Below are 21723 nucleotides of genomic sequence, written 5' to 3' on the forward strand. Positions count from 1 at the left end.
TATATAATCGCAGAGTTAAATGTATTCTCCTGATGTGATCCTTAACAAAAAAGGTTCCATTATTCAATTTTATTGGTATTTAAAGGGAACCTGTCAGTAGGTTCATGCTGCCCTATGGGCAGCATAAAAAAAAGCAATAGGTGCCCTGACTAAACTATACTGCCCTTTTCTACTAGCTTAACAATTTCTGAGATGAGTCGGCAAGAATGACCAGCTTAAAAAATTTAGAAAAAATAAAATTAAAATAAAAGATTTTTAGATATTTTGTCGCGGAGTTGTTTATGCTAAGGGATTTTCTCTCTCTCTAACAAAAATATATCTAAGCATTTTAAAAACATAAATACCAAACATTGGCTGCTACTCAAACGGGTGAGTTACTAACATATGTAACCCTGTTAAGTACAACATTTGCCTACTTTCAAGGGTTAATAGTCAATACCCCTCATTTCAAGCTGGCAGACGCCACTAACACAAAAGGCTCATCAGTGCGGATTTAGCCATGAATTGTTCGGACTATAATAAGAGAGATGAATAGAAGGGAAGTTCTGAATTTAAACACATCCAAAAAAAAGAGCACATCTATAAATCTGACAATGTTAAACTCCTGTTAGTATCTGGATATACGTTGTAGGAAGGTACAAGGGGTCATCATTGATGGTAGGTATGTGTTGCCGAGGTTCCTGACATCGGTGAAGTAAGAGCCAGTATTTTCATGTGTCAGCGGCAGCTAATGCCGATTGACACCTTTGCTATTTAGTATGGCTGTAAATAGCTGATCTGGGACAGCTCTTTGGGAGTAGTCAAAGTGCTGGGTGGGTGACTACGTCCCACGTTCCAGGGTTTTGACAGAACCTGCATATCCTTAAAAATGCAGCTGGGCTCAGCAACATGGAACACTCTGTGTGTTGTAATCCGAGCCCTGTGCGGGGCTGAAAAGCTGAGACCCATGTGCTGGGAATGCAGGCCATCTAAAGCCTGCATTTAGACTGCTGGAAGCAGAACCGCCGACAAGGTGACGTTTTTGTTATGCATGAACTTTCTACTCGGTGTGAACAAACACCAACCCTGCAAAGAGTGTCATTTATTTGACCATATGTGTGAATAAACACGGACATTTGAATTACGAACTTGTACTTTGCCTCTGTACTGCACCCGCTTATCTCAACTAACAGAGCGAATCCCAACAACATATACTGGACGACATTGGTACCTGATGCTACTGTAAATCACATTAGTGAGCAATGTTACAGAGGTCACCGCTGGTCTATTGCATACTTTCAGACATAGATATGGTAACAACTTGTAATTGTGCTAGAGAAACAATATCCAGAGAATTGAAAAATAAGAATAAAAATGAAAAAAAAAAAAAAAGATCGATACGTGTTAAAGAACATGATCCCCAACCATACCTTGTAAAGTCCATGACACAAGTATTTGGCAGCATATACACATTATAGGGGATGTTTCTCAGTGATGTATTACTTTACAATGTTAGAGCAGGCAAAATATAAAAATAATTTCAATAGGAATCTTTTTTTTATTTTTTAAATGCTTCTGTTTTTAGATATTGCTCTTCCACACTTGTTATGGCACCCCCGGTGGTCTTTTGATTTCTTAATGTCCACCTAATGGGTTTAGCACTGGTGGTCAAACATGTTCAGTCGCTCAGTCCAATTACTTGAATCCTCTAATACATGGCAGTGAAGAGATTCTTGCTATTGCACAAGCCAACCAGTAAGAATCAGAGTACTAGGAGTGACTACTCCTCTCCAACACTGGACATAATAGGTGGACATTCTGAGAAGTAATCTGAAGAACACCAAAGGGCACCGTAAAAACACACTGAATCATTTTCTTTAAACTGAAAAACGTATGTTTAGTGCCATCTAAAGAAATCAAATTTCTAAGAGTAGGGCAGGAGGGGAGGATGTGAAGAAAGGCTAAGGTATTTTTATTTTGCCATGAATATTTTTATTTGACAGTTGGTGAAGTGAAACCTACTCCAGATATTCTCTAATGTAGAGATAGATGGGTGGACATACAACATCTTCACTCATCAGGATGAAGGCGACGATGTTATGTGCACATGCCATTCTGGACACGAATGTGGTTTAGCGCTGTCAATCTAAGGGCAGAAGGGTGTGATGAAAAGCAGAGGGGCGTCATTATGGAGCACCAGGGGCATCACTGGAGCAGTTCTCGAACCGCATAAGCTCGCCTCCTGGTGCTCGAATAGTTCACTTGCAGGATTTTTCTCCGCAATGATACCACTGACAGACATAAGACTGGTATCGTTTTATTCAGTGTCATCAACCTTACCAGGTTATATGCCTGGTGGGGTAGGGTTGATCCAGGTGACAGTGCTGCTTTAAAAGGGGTTAAGTCACTTCTGCAAATACTAGCTGCCTACTATTGTATTATGATTGACCATATTGCTTCCTTTGGTGGCAGGATTCTTTTTTCCATCACATTATATACTGCTCGTTTCTATGATTACAACCACCTTGCAATTCATCATTGGTGTCCATACTTGCACTCTACAGGAAAAAGTACAAGCCTATGTGAGCTCCCATGGTCCCAGCCACCAGAGAGGCCAGCACTTTTTCCTATAGTGTGCAAGCACGGCCACCACTGATGGATTGCAGGGTGATCATACGGGTAACCAAGGAAACGAGCAGTGCACAATGTGTTGAAAAAATGAACCAAGCCAGTAAAGAAAGCAATATGTACAATCACAATACATTAGTACGTGCCTTGTATTAACTTTCTCTACTTGATAAATGCCACTTGCTGAAGTGACACAACCCCTTTAACATAGAATATATGCAAATTATGCTAAATCATATAGAAGCAGAGATGCATTGTGGACCATCAGCCCTCAATGTCAAACGGCTGCCCAAAAACCTGTATAAATATCAACTGTATCATTATGTAAGACCACGTATACCATCTCAAATTAACACTTGATATCACACTTGAGTTACTTTACAGTTACTTTGTGTCTAGCAGCACAGGCATTGTCTATATACAATGCAGCAAAGTCTCCTGTTAAAATAATCTTTTTAACATCAATGATTTAGAGCAAGCTCAACGTATCTGGATAATGACATTGTACTGGATGAATGTGCAGAACAGCTTTTGCTTGCAGGACACGCTCCGCTACTCATACATTGGTATATAAGGCGCAGTATACATACCACTGTCTGATGGTTGACTTGGATCACTTCATCACCAGCATGGATCTTCTTGCATCTATCGGCAGGGGACTATCAAACAAGCAAAATGATTTAAGTGAGGACCTAATTGAGGTTACTCTAATTTAGACATTAGACAATGTCGGAGATGGGCCAAACATTTAGGGTGCATTCACACGACTGTATTTTTGAGTCCGCATCGATCATTTCAATGGGGCCGCAAAAGATGCGGACAACACTGTGTGCTGTCCGCATCCATAGATCCAATAGATAGAGCATGTCCTATTCTTGTCTGCAATTGCGGAAAAGAATAGGCATTTTTGTCATAGGGCCGGCTACATTCACACGGCCGGTATCAGTGTTTTGCGGACCGCAAAACATATACGGCCGTGTGAAGGTAGCCTTAAAGTGTATCAATCTATATGTCTGTATCTATAAAACTTATCTATATGTGCATGTAGAGTATAATATTACGCACACAGAGACACAACACTACTGCTGGTCAGTCCATTAGATTAGTATTTGCTTCATCCTAATCCTACTGTCTACAAAATATGACATTGTTACAGGTCCATAAATCATAATCACTACAACCATCACATCATTTGATAGTGGTGACAGGTCTTTATCCTGTCAACATGAAAATGTAGTGCAATCTGCTGGCAACATGTTACAGAGCAGGAGGAGCTGAGCAGATTGAGAGGTATGTCGTTTTGTAAGAAATGTTCCCATATAACCTTTCATTTACTTGTATTTAAATCTCTGCTCTTTCTGAACTTAGTGGGCAGTCCTACAGTATGTGTTGATTGAAAAGTATCTCTGTATACACAGTCCTTTAGGAAAGGTCGTCAACCACTGAGTAGGACCACCACCTGGACTCCTATGCCCAGAAGGAGCAGAGATTTAAATGAATAAATGACAAGTTATATGGGAAGTGTTCTAACAACAGTACAGTGTCTATCAATCTACTCAGCTCCTTCTGCTTTGTAGCATGTTGAACTGCACTTTCAGTGTGACAGGTTCCCTTTAAATACAGTCATTATCTAAAATATTAGAATGCACAGTACTTACATTTTCTGTTGTTCCGGTTATCACATGAAGACCATCATATGTGGATTTAATGTACATTCCCTAGAACGAAAGATATTCACATGAAGAAGTAGTTTCCGTTATGAACATGACCAACTCAATACATTGAAATCAGTACTGGCAGATCAGATTCAAGACATGCATGCCTGATTGCCAATCTAAACTCCTCACAGTCCTGTGGGTGAGAAAGAACTGTTACTTTGGGACCCTTCTACTAGTGATAAGTATTCCTAGAACTCCCCGTCCCCCGTCCCCCCAACAGCCAAGCCTTTATGACTTTATCCCAAGGGTAAGTGCTAAAAGTTTATTATTAGGAGGAAACCCCATGGAGGAAGCTGTTAGGGTAGATGTTACGATAGTACATTTCAGACTAACCAGACATGAAAATTGTATGGCTCTATACACACTGCAGTCTCTCTCTACACCATTCTTATTTTTTGCTTTTAATATATTTTTTTTAAATTAAAATCAAATTTTTCCTTCTGATTTGAGAACAGAAAGTCTCAACATCCTTGGGTGCACGATAAGCAGTTGCTGCACATAATACATATGTATAAAGTTACTATACATACACATAGACCAAATATATGTTATTTAGCAACTCACACATGTTCTTGACAGTTGCATTTGCGATTATCTATTTTCAGAGGCAGCTGCAGCAAATTGAAGTCTAACATTTATGAAGTAGAGCACATCAGACCCTCATTCACATTGGGATTACCGTATGTCGTGGAGAATAAATGGGATTGAAATGGCGCCGAACATAATTACAAAATGGATGCTTTTCCCTGTTGAAAGGGGAAATTATTATCATGCTCTAATCTCCGAACTCTCTCAAGATGAGGTGTCCTGTGCTGGTAATGTACCACATCAGTGAATAAGATGTTAAAAGGGGGTCAAAATAGCACCTCACACTGTTATCACTGCTCTCACGCTTTTGTACTAACCAGAGGTAAAATAGGTTATAACAGCTAATAAAGTATGATCCCTAGGCGGTTATCAAAGGCCGCAGAGAACCTTGCAGAGTATTTGAAACCAAATCAAATGGCAAGTAATCCGGTTATTATGCATGAAATAATACTGCAAAGCTCACAAGCCACATGACTCCAACATCCCGGCATTTATACAAAAACTGGCTAGCCGCATATCTGAAGAGGAACAGTATTGCTGCCGCTTCAGGCCTGTTCTTTATCAAGTTACCATAAATTAGAAGAAAGGATTTTCTACATCTTTATACAGTGGTGAAGCCTTCAGAATTTTCTATATTTCTGCGTAAAGTTGACCTAAAGCTGCATCAGATTTTAAAGTAGATAAAGATAACCAAATCAGAAAGACTTTTACTTATTATCTGCTTATTGAGGAGACTGATCCAATATCACATGTCTGTGAGTGGGCCTTTGCTTCCAGAATCTGGTGTGACCCTCTTGTGCGGCAATAACTGCAGGTAAAGGGAACCTGTCACCTTCAAAAACCATCTGAAGCCGCCAGCAGTACCTGAGAGTAGCGAGCAGTGTTTTTCTGATGATTGTTTTGTTCCTAAAGGCAGATTCCGCAAAAGATCTGAAAATGTTCCTTTATTCCCTGCCAACACGCTTCTCTGGACATGCTTGAAGTCAAGGGCGCATCGGCTTCCTTGCTTCAAGTCACGGTAACCACGACCCCTTCCATGCCCCTTCACTGTGACTGACAGACGGCAGTCAGTCACAGCGAAGGGACCGGTAAGGGGGCATGGATACCTTGACTTGAAGCAAGGAAGCCGCTGCCCCCTTGACTTCAAGCATGTCCAGAGAAGCGCGCCGGCAGGGAATAAAATAACGGTTTCAGAGCTTTTGCGGCATCTGCCTTCAGGAACAAAACAATCGTCAGAAACACACTGCTCGCTACTCTCAGGTACTGCTGGCGGCTTCAGATGGTTTTTGGAGGTGACAGGTTCCCTTTAAATGTTTCCAGTAATTGTTGATTAGTAGTGATAAGCGTCAGGGGCAATATTCGAATTTGCAATATTTTGCGAATATTTGGGTGAATATGAATATTCATCATAAACTAGCAAATTTGAGAATTCACCATTATTTTCTTGATTGCGTAAACCGGCAAAGTGCAATCCAGGCGTGGGTCACTTTTGCAAAATTTTTTAAGCTGCTAGAAGTTTCCGGACACTGGAGAAAATGGTTGGCATGGCAGAACATTACAATAGCTTTATATGCAAATACAGTGCTCCAATATATTTGCGATTGCGCAAATCAGCAATTAATGATTCGCATATTTTGGCACAATCCGTGCAACTTCACATTTTAGCAGGTCTGACTACATATTACTGATTGGTGAACTAAGTATTGTTGTGAACTTGTGACATCACAGCACTATATGTATGTAGCATGTATGTATGGACAGCAGAACCTATCCGCTACACTATATCAGGATATAACCTACACTGACTATCTCCCACTAACTATCTGTATTATATATATGAGCTAACTAACTAACTAATGTAATTAAACAGTAAAGCACAGAGCACAGCAATCTCTCTCTCAGAATTGCAAAAAACTACAGAATATGGCTGCTGGGGAGGTTCTTATATAGTAAGGGGTAGGCACAGGGCTGGGACAAGGTCCACCACCAACAGAGGCTGAGCTGCCCAAGTGCCCCCCCCCCCCCCCTTGCCTGCGCCCAGGGCCGGTGCAAGGTTTTTTACCAACACAAGCGAACCTACATTTTGGCGCCCCCGACCCCCCCTCCCCCTTCAGCTCACCTGGGGGAAGGGTGGGGGGGTGCGCCAAAATGTAGGTTCGTCCCATAAGACGCACCTAGGTTTTAAAGGAGGATAATAGGAAACAATATTTTTCATTCCACCTCAGGTCAGACCCGCAATGTTAATTAGACCTCAGTTCGCAGGCACAGCCCCAATGCCTCAGATCAGACCCCCATGTCAGCCATCAGCCCTCCATGTCATATTTCTCCCCGTCCATGGCACAGACAGACTACAGACATTGTCTCCGGCCCATCATGTAACCCCATCCTCACCCATGTCACATTTCTCCCCCTCCATTTGATTGCTCTAACACCTAAAGAAATTTATATATTTTTTTAAAACCTGATGTTTCTCCAGATGATCTTATGCTAAAAGTCATGGTAATAGAGTCTCAAAGGTCTATAGAAGCAGGTACACTATTTTTACAAACCTTTGAGACTCTATTAACACTACTATCAACATCAGGTCATTTAGAGAAACAGCAGGTTTTTTTAATTATGTTTTTCCTTTATGTTATAACACCTAACTTTCATTTGATTGCTGTAACACCTAAAGGAAAAATCTTTTTAAAAACCGGCTGTGTCTCTAGATGACCTTATGTTGATAGTAGTGTTAATAGAGCCTCAAAGGTCTGTAAAAATAGGGTAACTGCTTCTATAGACCTTTCAGACTCTATTACCAGTGCTCTCAACATAAGGTCATCTTGAGAAACAGCAGGTTTTTAATTTGATTTCCTTTAGGTGTTCAAGCAATCAAATAAGTTATGTTTTAACACCTAAAGAAAAAAGATAATTTAAAAAACTTGCTCTTTCTCTAGGTGACCTTATGTTTATAGTAGTGTTAATAGAGTCTCAAGGGTCTATAAAAGCAGTTACCCTATTTTTACAGACCTTTGAGACTCTATTAACACTACTATCAGCATAAGGTCATCTTCTAGAGAAACAGCAGGCTTTAAAAAAAATCCCTTTAGGTGTTAGAGTAAATTGCAATCAAATTAACATTATGTGTTAAGATTAGGGTCAGAAACAGACAAGCAGGGTTTCTTTAGCCTCTTGGGTATTAGTTTTTATTCATAAAGCTCCACATTGAGCTTCCAGCAGCAGACAGATGCCAGGGCACTTCTGTGGTCACCTCACCTGGGCACATGGTCTTTGCTCAGCAGAGTCCTGCCATACATGCTGGGTAGATGCTAGAATGGATTTGTTAGAAGGAGGTCTGTGACGTCACTGGTCACATGCTCCTTCATGGTCACATGATCCACTGTCAGAACGCCTGCCTCCTGCTGTATTCAGCTCCAGGGAGAAGGGGGTGTGAAAGGATGGACCAATGGCAGGGCAGCTAGCTGATACGAGCCAATCAGTAGCCTCCTGCTCCTATCTACAAGCAGCTTAGAGTGAACACTGGCTGGGGAGGGGAGGGCGCCCGGCAGCAAGTAAGTGATTAAAAAAAAAAAGAAAAAGTGGTTTGTTTTTCCGCCCACCCCAGGCTGCGCCCTGAGGCTGGAGCCTCCCCAGCCTCTGTGTCGGCCCGGCCCTGGGTTGGCAACTTTCCTATTGGTTGCTAGGGATGTTGCTAAGCTGTGACAAAGACATTGCAGCCTTCTCATTGGCCCACAAGCAAGAAGCAGGGAGGGATCATGGGTTCAGATGAAAAGAAAATCTAGAATATTCGCGAATACGAATATATAGCACTATATTCTAAATCTTCGCGAATTCTCAGAGTGGCGATATTTGCGATTAAAATTCACGATTCGAATATTCACACCTAACACGATTGATTAGCCCATTCCTCCATTTAAAATAGATTCAGATCTGTTATGTTTGTGGATCTCCTCCCAAGAACTGCTCGATTCAGGTCCATCCACAACATTTCTATTTAAGGTCAGGACTTGAGTCAGTCTAAATAATTGATCAAGTTTAATATTTTTACTCATTTGTTTGCTTACCTTATATGTATCTACTTTTAGGGCTTGTGTGAAAATCTGATGTCATTTTAGGTCAAAATTATGTTGAAATAAAGAAAATTCCAAAGGGTTCACAAACTTTTATGCACCACTATATGTACAGATGGAGAATAAAGAATATGGTTCAGAACTGACATGATGGAATCCAATGTAAAACAAATAGGGGGTCATTTATTAAGACAGGCATTTTAGACGCCGGTCTTAATAAGCACTGGTGGTGGATCCGCTGAAGTTATGTAGAGGCACCAGCAGTAATGCCGATCGCGGTCATTTAACCCCTCAGATGCAGTGGTAAATCCTGACACGCTTTCGGTGGTACTCCGGCTCCCCCATGTGGTGATCGGAGGAGCCAAAGTTTGTGTGCAGCAGCCCTGTCTTTGTGAATGACAGGAGGCTGCTACATAGTATTTACTATGGAGCCCTTGCCTGTAATAGGGCTCCATAGGAAAGTAGTAAAATCATCATAGACTCCAATGCAAGTGCATTGGAGTCTATGATGATAGCAATCAGATGATTGATGGTTATAGTTCCCTATGGGAACTAAAAAAAGTGTAAAAAAAATAAAAAAAATAAAGTTAAAATAAAAATAAAAGAACTAAAAAATAAAAAAAAAATACATGTCCTGGGTGTCACGATGTGTGAAATCCCCCATAGTAAAAAAATATTAAAATATATTCCCCATACGGCAAACAGCAAAACTGCTGATTCGCCATTTTTGGTCGCTTCATTTTCTACAAAAAAATAAAGAAAAAGTGATCAAAAAGACATACACACCCCAGAATGGTATCAATGAAAAGTTCAGATCGCCCTACAAAAAATGAGCCCCAATACAGCTCCTTACACATAAATACAAAAAAAGTTATTAGGGGTCAAAATATGGTGACAAAAAAATAAAACAGATTCTTTCCTGATTCTTAATTTTTTTTATCACTATCAAAACGCAAGAAAAACTATACATATAAGGTATTGCCGGATTCGTACTGACCTGTAGAATAAAAGTAACTGGTCAGTTTTATCGCACATCGAACATCGTAAATAAAAAACCCATAAAACTGTGGTGGAATTGCATTTTTTTTTACAGTTTCACCCCATTTGGAATTTTTTCCCTCTTCCCACTACATCATATGCAATATTAAATGGTGGGGTTGGAAAGTACAACTTGTCCCGCAAAAAACAAGCACTCATATGGCTATGTGAAGAGACAAATAAAAAAGTTATGGCTCTGGGGAGGCAGGGAGTGCAAAACGAAGACGCAAAAAAAAAAAAAAAAACTCCGGGGTGAAAGGGTTAACAGTCTTAGATGCAAGTCTATTTGACTTACAGCACCATTCTCAGCCAGCACTGCTCATGATTTACACGGGGGTGGTGCTGGATCATATTCAGATTTTGGGACACCTTTGTTCCTCCTTTTTTGTGTGATCCAGATATACCGATAAAGTCACCGAAGGCCTTTTGAGGGTTAGGAAGGCAGTCATTAATGAGCAGTGGCAAGAATCTCATTTCAGAATTAGGCATCAGTTTATTTATGCATTTAATATTCCACCTCATCCAGTTGTTCCTCATCATTTAGTGGCATGACCCAAGTGCTTCCAATCTGCAGCTGACTTTCTTCATTGCATGCGGCAAAGTCCTGTGGTAGTCTCCTAATGGAAATCCATTTCGATATATAATCAAAGAGGTCGGAAACATCTCACTCCCACTAATTCCTTAGGTCAATCTCTTCTATAGGGGAATAGATTCCGGTTATTTTCCCCTAATAGTAGTGGCAGTTGTCGCGATAGCCAAGCAATATTTCTTACAACATTATTACATTATTAGAGAAGATCCATGGTCAACTTACACAATATATGGACCTGGACAGATTAGACGCACAACATAAAGAGACTAGAATTACCCCTTTTTCCACAATTGGAAGAAATTATTAATAGCATCCTATGCCAGAGAAGACATAGTAATGTTAGGTATTCTTTTCAAATACACCACCAGGTATTCGACAGCTGACATACGCAGTACACTGGAAACACTAAAAATCCCTTAAAATAGCAGGGTGTTACCACCTCAAGATTGTGATATATCGGACATTCAAGGCACAGTGCTTTCTGTCTGAATTGGACAGGGATAAGGATGGAGGGGGTTTTGTTGGGAGTTTTTCTCTTAGTCTTGATGTTTGTAAGGGTAATTATTGCATTTGACTGTGATATCTCTTTCTGCTGTAGGACGCTGTAACTCACTAGTCCTTTTTGTTATATTATACCTATATTTTTTGAAAATTGCATTTAAAAAGAAAAAAAGCTTGAGAACTGACATGTTACTTCTCTGAAGCAGATATGATTGTGGATTCTATAGAGGTCAGCGGGGAAGCAGAAAAACCTCGATCGAAATCTCTTCTAAAACTCTTGTAAAAACTCCACCACCAAATTAGAAATCAGACCCAAAGACAACCAGTTTTCAGCTACAGATCTTCTAATTATTTTTCTGCTGTGGATTTTAGCCATGTGCCTGAGGGACAAAAATATGCCACTTAAGGCCTCATGCACACGACCGTTGTGTGCATCCGTGGCCGTTGTTCCGTTTTCCGTGATTTTCTGCGGACCCATTGACTTTCAACGGGTCCGTTGAAAACTCGGAAAATGCATCCGCGGCCGTGATCCGTGTTTCCTGTCCGTCAAAAAATAGGACCTGTCCTATTTTTTTGACGGACAACGGTTCACGGACCCATTCAAGTCAATGGGTCAGTGAAAAAACACGAATGCACACAAGATTGGCATCCGCGTCCGTGATCCGTGGCCGTTGGCAACTTTCACACAGACGGATCACAGATCTGTCTGCATAAAAGATTTTTCAGATATGAGTTTTCACTTCGTGAAAACTCACATCTGACCGTATATTCTAACACAGTGTTATGGGGACGCTTCAAGTTAGAATATACTGAGAACTGTGTACATGACTGCCCCCTGCTGCCTGGCAGCACCCGATCTTTTACAGGAGACTGTGATCCGCACAATTAACCCCTCAGGTGCCACACCTAAAGGGTTAATTGTGCGTATCATAGCCCCCTGTAAGAGATCAGGTGCTGCCAGGCAGGAGGGGGTAGACCCCCTCCCTCCCCAATATTATATTCATTGGTGGCCAGTGCGGCCTCCCCTCTCCCCCCCCCCAGTTAAAATCACGTTCCGAATCCCCCATCATTGGTGGCCAGTGCGGCCTCCCCTCCCCCTAGTTAAAATCACATTCCCCCATCATTGGTGGCAGTGGAGAATTCTCATCGGAGTCCCAGTTTAATCGCTGGGGCTCCGATCGGTAATCATGGCAACCAGGACGCTACTGCAGTCCTGGTTGCCATGGTTACTTAGCAATTTTTAGAAGCATTATACTTACCTGCGAGCTGCGATGTCTGTGACCGGCCGGGCGCTCCTCCTGCTGGTAAGTGACAGGTCTGTGCTATAGGCAATGCGCCGCACAGACCTTTCACTTACCAGTAGGAGGAGCACCCGGCCGGTCACAAACATCGCAGCTCGCAGGTAAGTATAATGCTTCTAAAAATTGGTAAGTAACCATGGCAACCAGGACTGCAGTAGCGTCCTGGTTGCCATGGTTACCGATCGGAGCCCCAGTGATTAAACTGGGACTCCGATCGGAGCTCTCCTCTGCCACCACTGATGGGGGAACGTGATTTTAACTAGGGGGGGGGGAGATGTGAGGCCGCACTGTCCACCAATGATGGGGGATTCGGAACGTGATTTTAACTAGGGGGGGGGGAGATGTGAGGCCGCACTGGCCACCAATGATGGGGGATTCGGAACGTGATTTTAACAAGGGGGGGGGGGAGAGGTGAGGCCGCACTGGCCACCAATGATGGGGGATTCGGAACGTGATTTTAACTGGGGGGGGGGGGGGGGGAGGTCGCATTAGCCACCAATGAATATAATATTGGGGAGGGAGGGGTCTGCCCCCTCCTGCCTGGCAGCACCTGATCTCTTACAGGGGGCTATGATACGCACAATTAACCCTTCAGGTGCGGCACCTGAGGGGTTAATTGTGCGGATCACAGCCCCCTGTGAAAGATCGGGTGCTGCCAGGCAGCAGGGGTCAGTCATGAACACAGTTCGTAGTATATTCTAACTAGAAGCGTCCCCATCACTATGGGAACGCCTCTGTGTTAGAATATACTGTCGGATCTGAGTTTCACGATCTAATTCAAATCCGATGGTATATTCTAACATAGAGGCGTTCCCATGGTGATGGGGACGCTTCAAGTTAAAATATACCATCGGATTGGAGAAAACTCAGATCCTATGGTATATTAACTCCTGACTTTACATTGAAAGTCAATGGGGGACATATCCGTTTGCAATTGCACCATATTGTGTCAACGTCAAACGGATCCGTCCACATTGACTTGCATTGTAAGTCAGGACGGATCCGTTTGGCTCCGCACGGACAGGCGGACACCAAAACGACTTTTTTTTCATGTCCGTGGATCCTCCAAAAATCAAGGAAGACCCACGGACGAAAAAACGGTCACGGATCACGGACCAACGGAACCCCGTTTTGCGGACCGTGAAAAAATACTGTCGTGTGCATGAGGCCTAAAACAGTGTTAGATCAGTAAGCTGATCGGCCTCTGTGAGCAGTGTCATTTTGGCAGTGGAAACACTGCCAAAAAACATGTACAAAAATGCTACTGTACTGTAGCTATTTTAGCCCTTCCCCATTGCCTAAAATCTGCTTTAAAGAAATAGCATGCCACTTCTGAAGCAGATTTGAAATCGGTTGTGGAAAAAAATGCCACCATGTGAACACTGCGAAGTCAATGGGAAGCGGTTAGTGCTTTAATTGTGGATTATTCAGCACACAATGGATGGCCTCTCAGGGTATGTTCACGGGGTAAAAATCCACTGCAGAGTCCTAATTACCCTGCCCAGAAAGAGTGATTGACAGCCTGCTCAGCACACAAAATATAAGGAAAGCTCAACCATCCTGCCCCACTGGCAGAAGAGCAGCTCGGCATGTCTGAAACCACTTGCCCAACAATTCTAGGGTCCCAAGTCCCAGCAGGATACATATAGGCTACTGTGTTTTAGAAGGAAGGTCGCATAGGTTCATCATTCTGATGAATCTCGTTAACAATTCACTTTGTGCACAACATTTAAGCCAGGGAAGATCGAAATACAAAGTCAGATCAGAGTCAGAAAAGGAGGACAATACAAGTGACAGAATGGCAGCCAAAACGGAAATCAGGGAGTTCAAGTGTACCGGTACGAGGATTAACCTCATATATCCTGGCCTTGTATCTGCAAGTAGGGCCTATTTTCACAGATACTGTATAAGGGGCCTTTCTTCCCATTGTCAGTGACGTATTGAAATACTCTCCACACTCTCGGATCAGTACCAAATTATTTCTACTGTAAAACAGTTTATTGAGACACAGAGTAGAAACTGGAAGTGATCCATGGTGAATACGATTTTAATTTGCAACTGCACTATAGAAAAGTTGTCCATAATGACAGCATGTAACGATGCATCCTTTCCGGCATACTCTGGTAATTAAAGATGTCACTTAAGCCGTGTCTGAATCATTCTGCGGTCCTGGAGAAACAGACGTACTGTACATCACAAAACATAGCGCTATTGTTATTATGGCACTCCTCTGCAGGCAATAATGTCCTGAAAATGTGCATGCTTGAAATGAGCTGCTGCATACTGTGCAATGTTACGGCTGATTATTTCGCTGTAAGTAGCCCTGGGTTTCTTACCAGCCCTTCGCTTGGCTTGATGTTGGAAAGCTGTATGACTTCAAGATGGGCAGACTGAGAAACCAGCGGATCAGAAGAGAGAGAGATGATGTGGTCACAGACACCTGATAGGGTTTTACACTAAAAAGAAAAAAAAAAAAAAAAAACAGAAGTACTATAAAGGGTTAACACAGCAGGACCCTCTTTGATAAAGAGATTGCAAATCAGAATCGAAAGAAAATTCTGGCATACCCTAGATAATCAAGACAAAAGTTTGATTAAAGCCTTAGAAAGTGGTTTTTGTATCTCATGCTAAGATAATTTGCTATAATGAAGTGTAATTAATAAAGATCTATTCTGTATCCCTTTAGCTTATAATTCTGAAATCCAGCTAATGAAAGGGCCCGCTGTCTACTCAGAGAACAGTTACTATTTGTCCTATTACTAGTACATACACACTTAGGTATACTTGCACTATATAATGACCATTAAAATTACTCACCACATGAAGAATCTTGTTTTCTGTTTCGTACACTGTACATTCCTGAAATTATACAAATAACGCATTTCTTAACAACAGGACAGAATATGGAGGGTATTAAAATCTAGAATATGGAGTCATGCACAGGTATGAAAAACAGACTGTGTGCCTAAACAACTGTAGGCGTCATTTACAAGGGTTATTTGCGCCGCAATCTGCGACTTTTCCCGCTTAGGCCAGGTCTAAAAAAGTTGGTGTGTCGGGAGTGAGTAAGGGAATTCATCATTTTCTACACTTGTTTTTGGAGAAGAACTAGTCTAAATGTAAGACACTTCCGCACTTCTGTTCCGCAAAAATATAGAACATGTCCTATTCACAGGCATATTCTATTAGTGCCGGCAATGTGCGGTCCGCAAAATGCGCAACGCACATTGCTGCTGTCCATGCTTTGCAGATCCGCAAAACAAGTTGCGGACGTGTGAATGGAGCCCTAATAAATGTGACCCATATATTTATTACAGTATTATGACCATATCATGTCAGTATTTTGTTCTTGGGGGGTGGGCGGGGGGGCAGGGGGTTTCAATGACTATGGGTTCTCAAACTGTGAGGCTTCCCCCAGTTGCTGGAGAGATGTAACTGAGGTGGTAGTTTTGAAGTTTTAGACGCCGGTCTTAATAAAGCCCCATAGCTGGCGGTGGATCTGCCTGCACCGACCTCTTCATAACTTCGGCGGATCCTGCGACAGATCTAAATGTAAGAAAGCTTTCAAGCTGCCTTACATTTAGACCTTTTTCTAAGCCTGAAACAAGCATAGAAAATGGTAAATGAGACGTGCCTCCTGGCCCATTCCCCTTTCTCGCCCATTTATTTAGAACTGGCGTAAGCGGGCCGAAGTCGCAGATTGCGGCACAACTAGCTGTTGCGTCGCAATCTGCACCTGAAATTTGCCTACAGTAGTATAGGTCCCTCTTAGGGGCTTTTATACATGTAGAGGGTCAGGTCAAAATGCCCGTTGGTCAGCAGCATATCTACCCATGTAAGGCCTCATTCACTCGCCCGTATGTTCGGTCTGCATCTGATCTTTTTTATGGATCGGATGTGGACCCAATCATTTCAATGGAGCCATAAAAGATGCAGACAGCACACCACATGCTATCCACATCTGTATGTCTGAATCCACGATTTGCGTACTGCAAAACGGGTACAGTCGCATGCATGGGGCCTTAATGTGATGTTGACATAAGGTCATGATATAATGTAACAATTGTCCGTTCCCCTGCACTTTCCAAGTGTAAAAAGCCTTTTTAACAAGCGTCAATTGATTTGTTTTAAGGCTAATCAGCACTCATTGTGGCCTGGAATCGGCCCATGAAACATTCCTTAAACTGCAGCAATCTCAGGTTTTGCCACTTAATTACCTCCTATTGTGCTTAATGTTCTACTGAGGGGATCAGGAACCTCCGGCACTCCAGCTGTTCTAAAACTACAACTTCCAGAATCCTCCGTTCACTTCTACAGGAGTTACAAGGCCCAAGTAAGTGTGCATGCTGGGAGTTGTAGTTTCACAACAAATAGCAATAGATCCAAACACAAATTACTAAGTGCTGTGCATATTCCAAGGAACTCCAACACAGAAAAACCGTACATAGCAACAATGGATATAAAATATGTATTTTATTAATCACTTCATAAGTCAAATAAATCCATTAAAATAGTGGCATACATATACAGGTAAGAAATTAATACCACTGGTACATCATACATCAAAAATCCAGACCCCCAGAAGTGTGGTATTAGTGTGAAGTCTCAATACCCACAATGTAAATACATCACATGTGACTGGTCAAGAAATAACCTTAATATGTAATAAACTGTAATGGAGATACAAGTAGTGGGGAATGGAACAAATTACCACATATGACATGAATATAAAGTGCCTAGTACCAAACAACTAATGCCAAAACCATAAGGGAGTATATCATAAAATAGTATGTTCTACTGGGTTCAGGAGAATTTTTTTAAAGATGGCATAGGCCTTAACCAATGGTGAGGCCTAGGCATTCCCTTGTTCTGTCTGCTGAGGCCCCAGTAGAAAAAGACTGAGAAGACATGTACACAACACAACAAATTGACCATATAGGTAATGTAACCGGATGTCACTGTAGAGGCTGTGTCATCATACTAAATTCCAAATAACGAGTAGTAAGGAACTCAAGTGACCAGACTAAAGAGGGAAAGGTAAGAATAATAGACAGTTTCCTACTATAAAGTTTTTCTATTCACTTGGGAATTCATGCATAAATAAGACGCATAACACGGATGTTCCGAGACATACGACGTCCCCACAACAGTGAGTGGCAGGAGATCTTTGAGACTGGCAACACTTGTTTTGATTTGACATGTTTACTTTGTGGATCAATAGGCGTCTGTGTTGTTTCTGGTACTGGCCACGCCCTTAACCTCCAGGTGTTGCTATTCTGGTCATTTAACTTTCCCTATTTATAGTTGTCTCTCCCACAATGCTGTGTGGTTTATAGCTTCAGTTGGACCTGTGGATAGCTGGTGTTTGGATCTTAGCTGAGTTCCTGGTGCTGCCATAGCTTCTTGGAAGTTAAGTGTTACCTTTCCCTTTGTATTTTGGCTTTTCAGTGTCTTGCATTTCTTTGTTGTTTTGTAATAGGCCTTAGGGAGACTCCCGTTCATTCTTCCTTTTGGGGGACCAGGATGTCTCTTTCCTGTCATTAGTACCAGGGTCCTTTAGGGTTAGATAGGACTTTAGGTACTCCTGTGTATGAACTCACCTACCTCTGGGGTGTGTTTATACTGGTAGTCTGGGCTTTCATTAGGGTTTTTCACTAGGAGGTGTCCATCTTCCTTCCTTAGTTTTCAGGCCTTATTTCCTTTTCCCTTTCCCTCCTACAGTAGGTTCTGTGTGGGGTTTCCCTCCCACACTAGAGCGTGACATCTATATAACATGCTGTGTATTACACAGATCCAAAGTACAGTGTTAATGTGTTTGATTGGTGGTAGTCCATATGAAAAAAAAATCCCAGAATTTCAGATGCTACAATAAATCTGGTTCTACATATGCGTGGTCATGTGCATTAGCCTAATGGCTGCATTTCACACAGTACAACTACTATTGAATAATATCCATCACCATTTTTATTTATTTTTTAAGATTCTGAGGCGCTACACCCTTGTCCGGAGGTACAGTTTGAAGCTTGAGCCCCAAAGCAAAATCAGTTTATTCACCTACCATGTGCCATTAATAATTCGGGTGTCCTCTTATATATCAAAGGGTTCTTTGAGTCACATTAAATACCTGAGCCTGGTAGCAATTGCAACCTCTGAATCCTCTATAGCCACTCTATGTCCCCGTTTGTTGCTTTGATTATTTCTCAACCAACCATGGGCCAGGAAATGGTACTTCCTATCTTATTACTATTGGATTAGAATCTGTTTCGGTTATATGGCTCATCCCTTCTTACTGTATATACTGATTGCCTATGAATACACGCTCACTATTATCACTAACCATGTAATACCATTAAAATGCTTTTTCTTTGGAAGTTGAGTAGTGTAAGTAGTTCTTTTTTAATCCTTTGATCTGTAGAACGTGAGACTGTCAATGCAGAGGAGAATGTCTTAGCCTTTAAATATTTTATCATTGAATACAGCAGCTTCATAGTGATAATGTGTAAAGATATTAAGTCAATTACAATATGCAGACACACAATGAATTTAAAAGTGAACTCTATTACTCTACCCAGAGCCTGGAGATTGTATAACTATTATAATTTTATATCATAGGCAAAAAAGTAGTTGCGCTTTTTTTTTCTATATTTTTATTTGGTCGAATTGCTTTATAGCTTTTTTTATCTTCCCTGGCACCACTGAAAATGCAACGATGAACCTAATATTACAAAGCTAAGCAACATGAAAGACACTGGCTGAACGTACCCAAAAGCCCGGTCTTTGATTACTAATGCTTATGCTTTTCAAGATGAATGTCTTTAATAAGTTCAGAAAAATGGGCTCAGATTCTTGCTTAAACACGAGAAACACCAAGCTTTAATCAGACCCTACTGGGTAGCACAGTTATTAAAAATGTATGTATTTAATGATCATCTTTATAGAATAAAATATTATCTCAGAGGTGTTGAAACATCGCTTATATAATCCAAATCTCCAAATCGTGATCAAGACAATTTCCTCAGCCAAATTGTTCATTTTTTAAACAGCGTCGGATACATTTTCCGCACACCCACACAGTTTTTAATCAATAGTGGTTGTGCGCTGATCAAGAAAAATTTTGTAACAAATAAATAAGGTATAGATCTTTTTACCTACGCGGAGAACAAAGAAATGGATTCAATATGTGTTCAGTACAATAAGGAATGTGAAACTGAATGCACAGAAGTAAAGCCAAATTACATAGATTAATTACTAATAGGGGTTATCTGAAATTAGAGAAACTTTTTTTTTCTTTCTACAAAACCACCCCTTATTTATGGGCTCTGTTTCTGATCGCAGTTCAGCCCCATTTACGGTACTTGGCATTAAGATTAGAGATGTCGCGAACATAAAATTTTCCGTTCGCAAGCGGCGAACGCGAACTTCCGCGAATGTTTGCAAACGAGCGAACCGGGTGAACCGCCATAGACTTCAATAAACAGGCGAATTTTAAAACCCACAGGGACTCTTTCTGGCCACAATAGTGATGGAAAAGTTATTTCAAGGGGACTAACACCTGGACTGTGGCATGCCGGAGGGGGATCCATGGCAAAACTCCCATGGAAAATTACGTAGTTGACACAGAGTGTGGTAAGTTGAATTCGCAATGCGATTAAATCGCATTGCGAATTCAACTTAGAGCTAAGTTCCTAATGGCTGTATTGCTAGAATTGACGAATATAGCACTATATTCTCAATCTTTGTTATATTCTAGCAATACAACCATTAGGAACCCAGCTCTAAGTTGAATTCGCAATGCGATTAATATAACCTGTATTAATCGCATTGCGATTACAACTTAGTCAAATTTGTGACACTGCAGCTTCAGAATGAATCTAAGATGGATGCTGTCCTTGCTTTTTGATAGGAGGTGGGAGGGTCTGGGAGGGAGGGTATGCTGATTGGCTGGAATGTGTCTGCTGACTGTGAGGTACAGGGTCAAAGTTTGCTCAATGATGATGTATAGGGGGCGGACCGAACATCGCATATGTTCGCACGCCGCGGCGAACGCGAACAAGCTATGTTCGCCGGGAACTGTTCGCCAGCGAATAGTTCGGGACATTAATAATTAAGATAAGCTACAATATCAATATGAAGGCCAAGGACAAGAGTGGTACTGTTTTTGAGGGAAAAGGCCCTTTTCTCTCATTCCCAACACCACTTTAAAAGTTTTATATAATTGAAGTTGTCCTATTAAGAATGGGTCATCACCACCACATATGGAATGGCAGTAGAGGCAGCAGACAGGTGGCAGCATCAGAATGGAGGCAGCAGCACGTTGCCACAAGTAACAGCCTATTTTGCAGAATATTCTGGTGTGGCAGCACACTACAGTATGATCATTAGTGGCAGAATAATTTATTCTGTTTGATCAGGTACCGGTGTCTGGAAATCCTGGTTGATCCACGCCTAATTAATCGTTATGAAGGTTAGTCTATCAATATTTTAGGAGGAAAGGCAAGTTCTTTTTGCCCCCCCCAATCCCTGGACTGAACACCCTCTCTGATGCCACACTACCGGCCGAGTAGGAAAGCATGCCCATGGCAAACTTGACCAGTTGCAGGCATACTTCAAGTTTGCATGCCCAGTAGTGCAGGAGATCATGGATCGTGAGTGAGCCCAATTATGCCACCACTTGCTGTTTGAGGTTCTGCTGCATGTCCCAATGCTGCTGCTGGGTGGTTCCTTCAGAAGGCAGCTGAAGAAAACTGCTCATCAGAGACTTCAGTCCTAACTAGGTGTTGATGGAGATAGTGCTGCTCCTGCCCCTCTCCATTTTTGCATCCCTCTTGGAAGGTCTAAAAAATGCACCCATTTTTGACCTGTAGCGAGGGTCTAACAATGTGGATAGCCAGTTGTCATACCTCTGCCGAATCCTTACACTGCAGCTGTCACTACTCAAACATGATGGAATGCATCTGGCCAGTTGCACAAGGGACTCAGAGGGCCTCCCTGCCTCCATCTCCACTGCATACTGTTACGGTCTGTCAGGATCTGCGTTGTCTTCGTTGTCACCCTCCAGCTCCTCCTGCTTCCCTCCTGTCACTTGGGCAGATAAACCACCCAGTTGTGTATAAAATTCCTGGGCGTTTATGTTCTCCTCCTCCTATGCCAGTTCATCTTCTGGCAATCAGATTTCACAGCATCAAATCCAGGACGTAAAAGGACTGGAATGACATAATTTAACCTATAGTTCTGCCAACTGACAAATAAAGTGGCCTCCTCAAAGGGCCTGAGCAAACGGCAAGTGTCACGCATGAGCTGCCACTGGC

General features: G+C 41.9%; 1 protein-coding gene across 3 annotated transcripts in view; it reads right to left on the minus strand.

The window, feature by feature from the left end:
- Positions 1–21723, minus strand: part of CNKSR2 (connector enhancer of kinase suppressor of Ras 2) — a 422681-nt gene that overhangs the window by 287705 nt on the left and 113253 nt on the right. For all 3 annotated transcript variants that reach the window (XM_040423664.1, XM_040423663.1, XM_040423662.1), the window contains exons 6-9: positions 15233–15274; positions 14752–14871; positions 4266–4325; positions 3198–3266 (exon numbers count right to left, since the gene is read on the minus strand). In XM_040423664.1, the coding sequence (XP_040279598.1) occupies positions 3198–3266; positions 4266–4325; positions 14752–14871; positions 15233–15274 (291 nt within the window). The remainder of the gene's footprint in view (positions 1–3197; positions 3267–4265; positions 4326–14751; positions 14872–15232; positions 15275–21723) is intronic.

The sequence above is a fragment of the Bufo bufo genome, chromosome 3 (assembly GCF_905171765.1).
Source record: "Bufo bufo chromosome 3, aBufBuf1.1, whole genome shotgun sequence".
In the NCBI taxonomy this organism is placed as follows: Eukaryota; Metazoa; Chordata; class Amphibia; order Anura; family Bufonidae; genus Bufo; species Bufo bufo.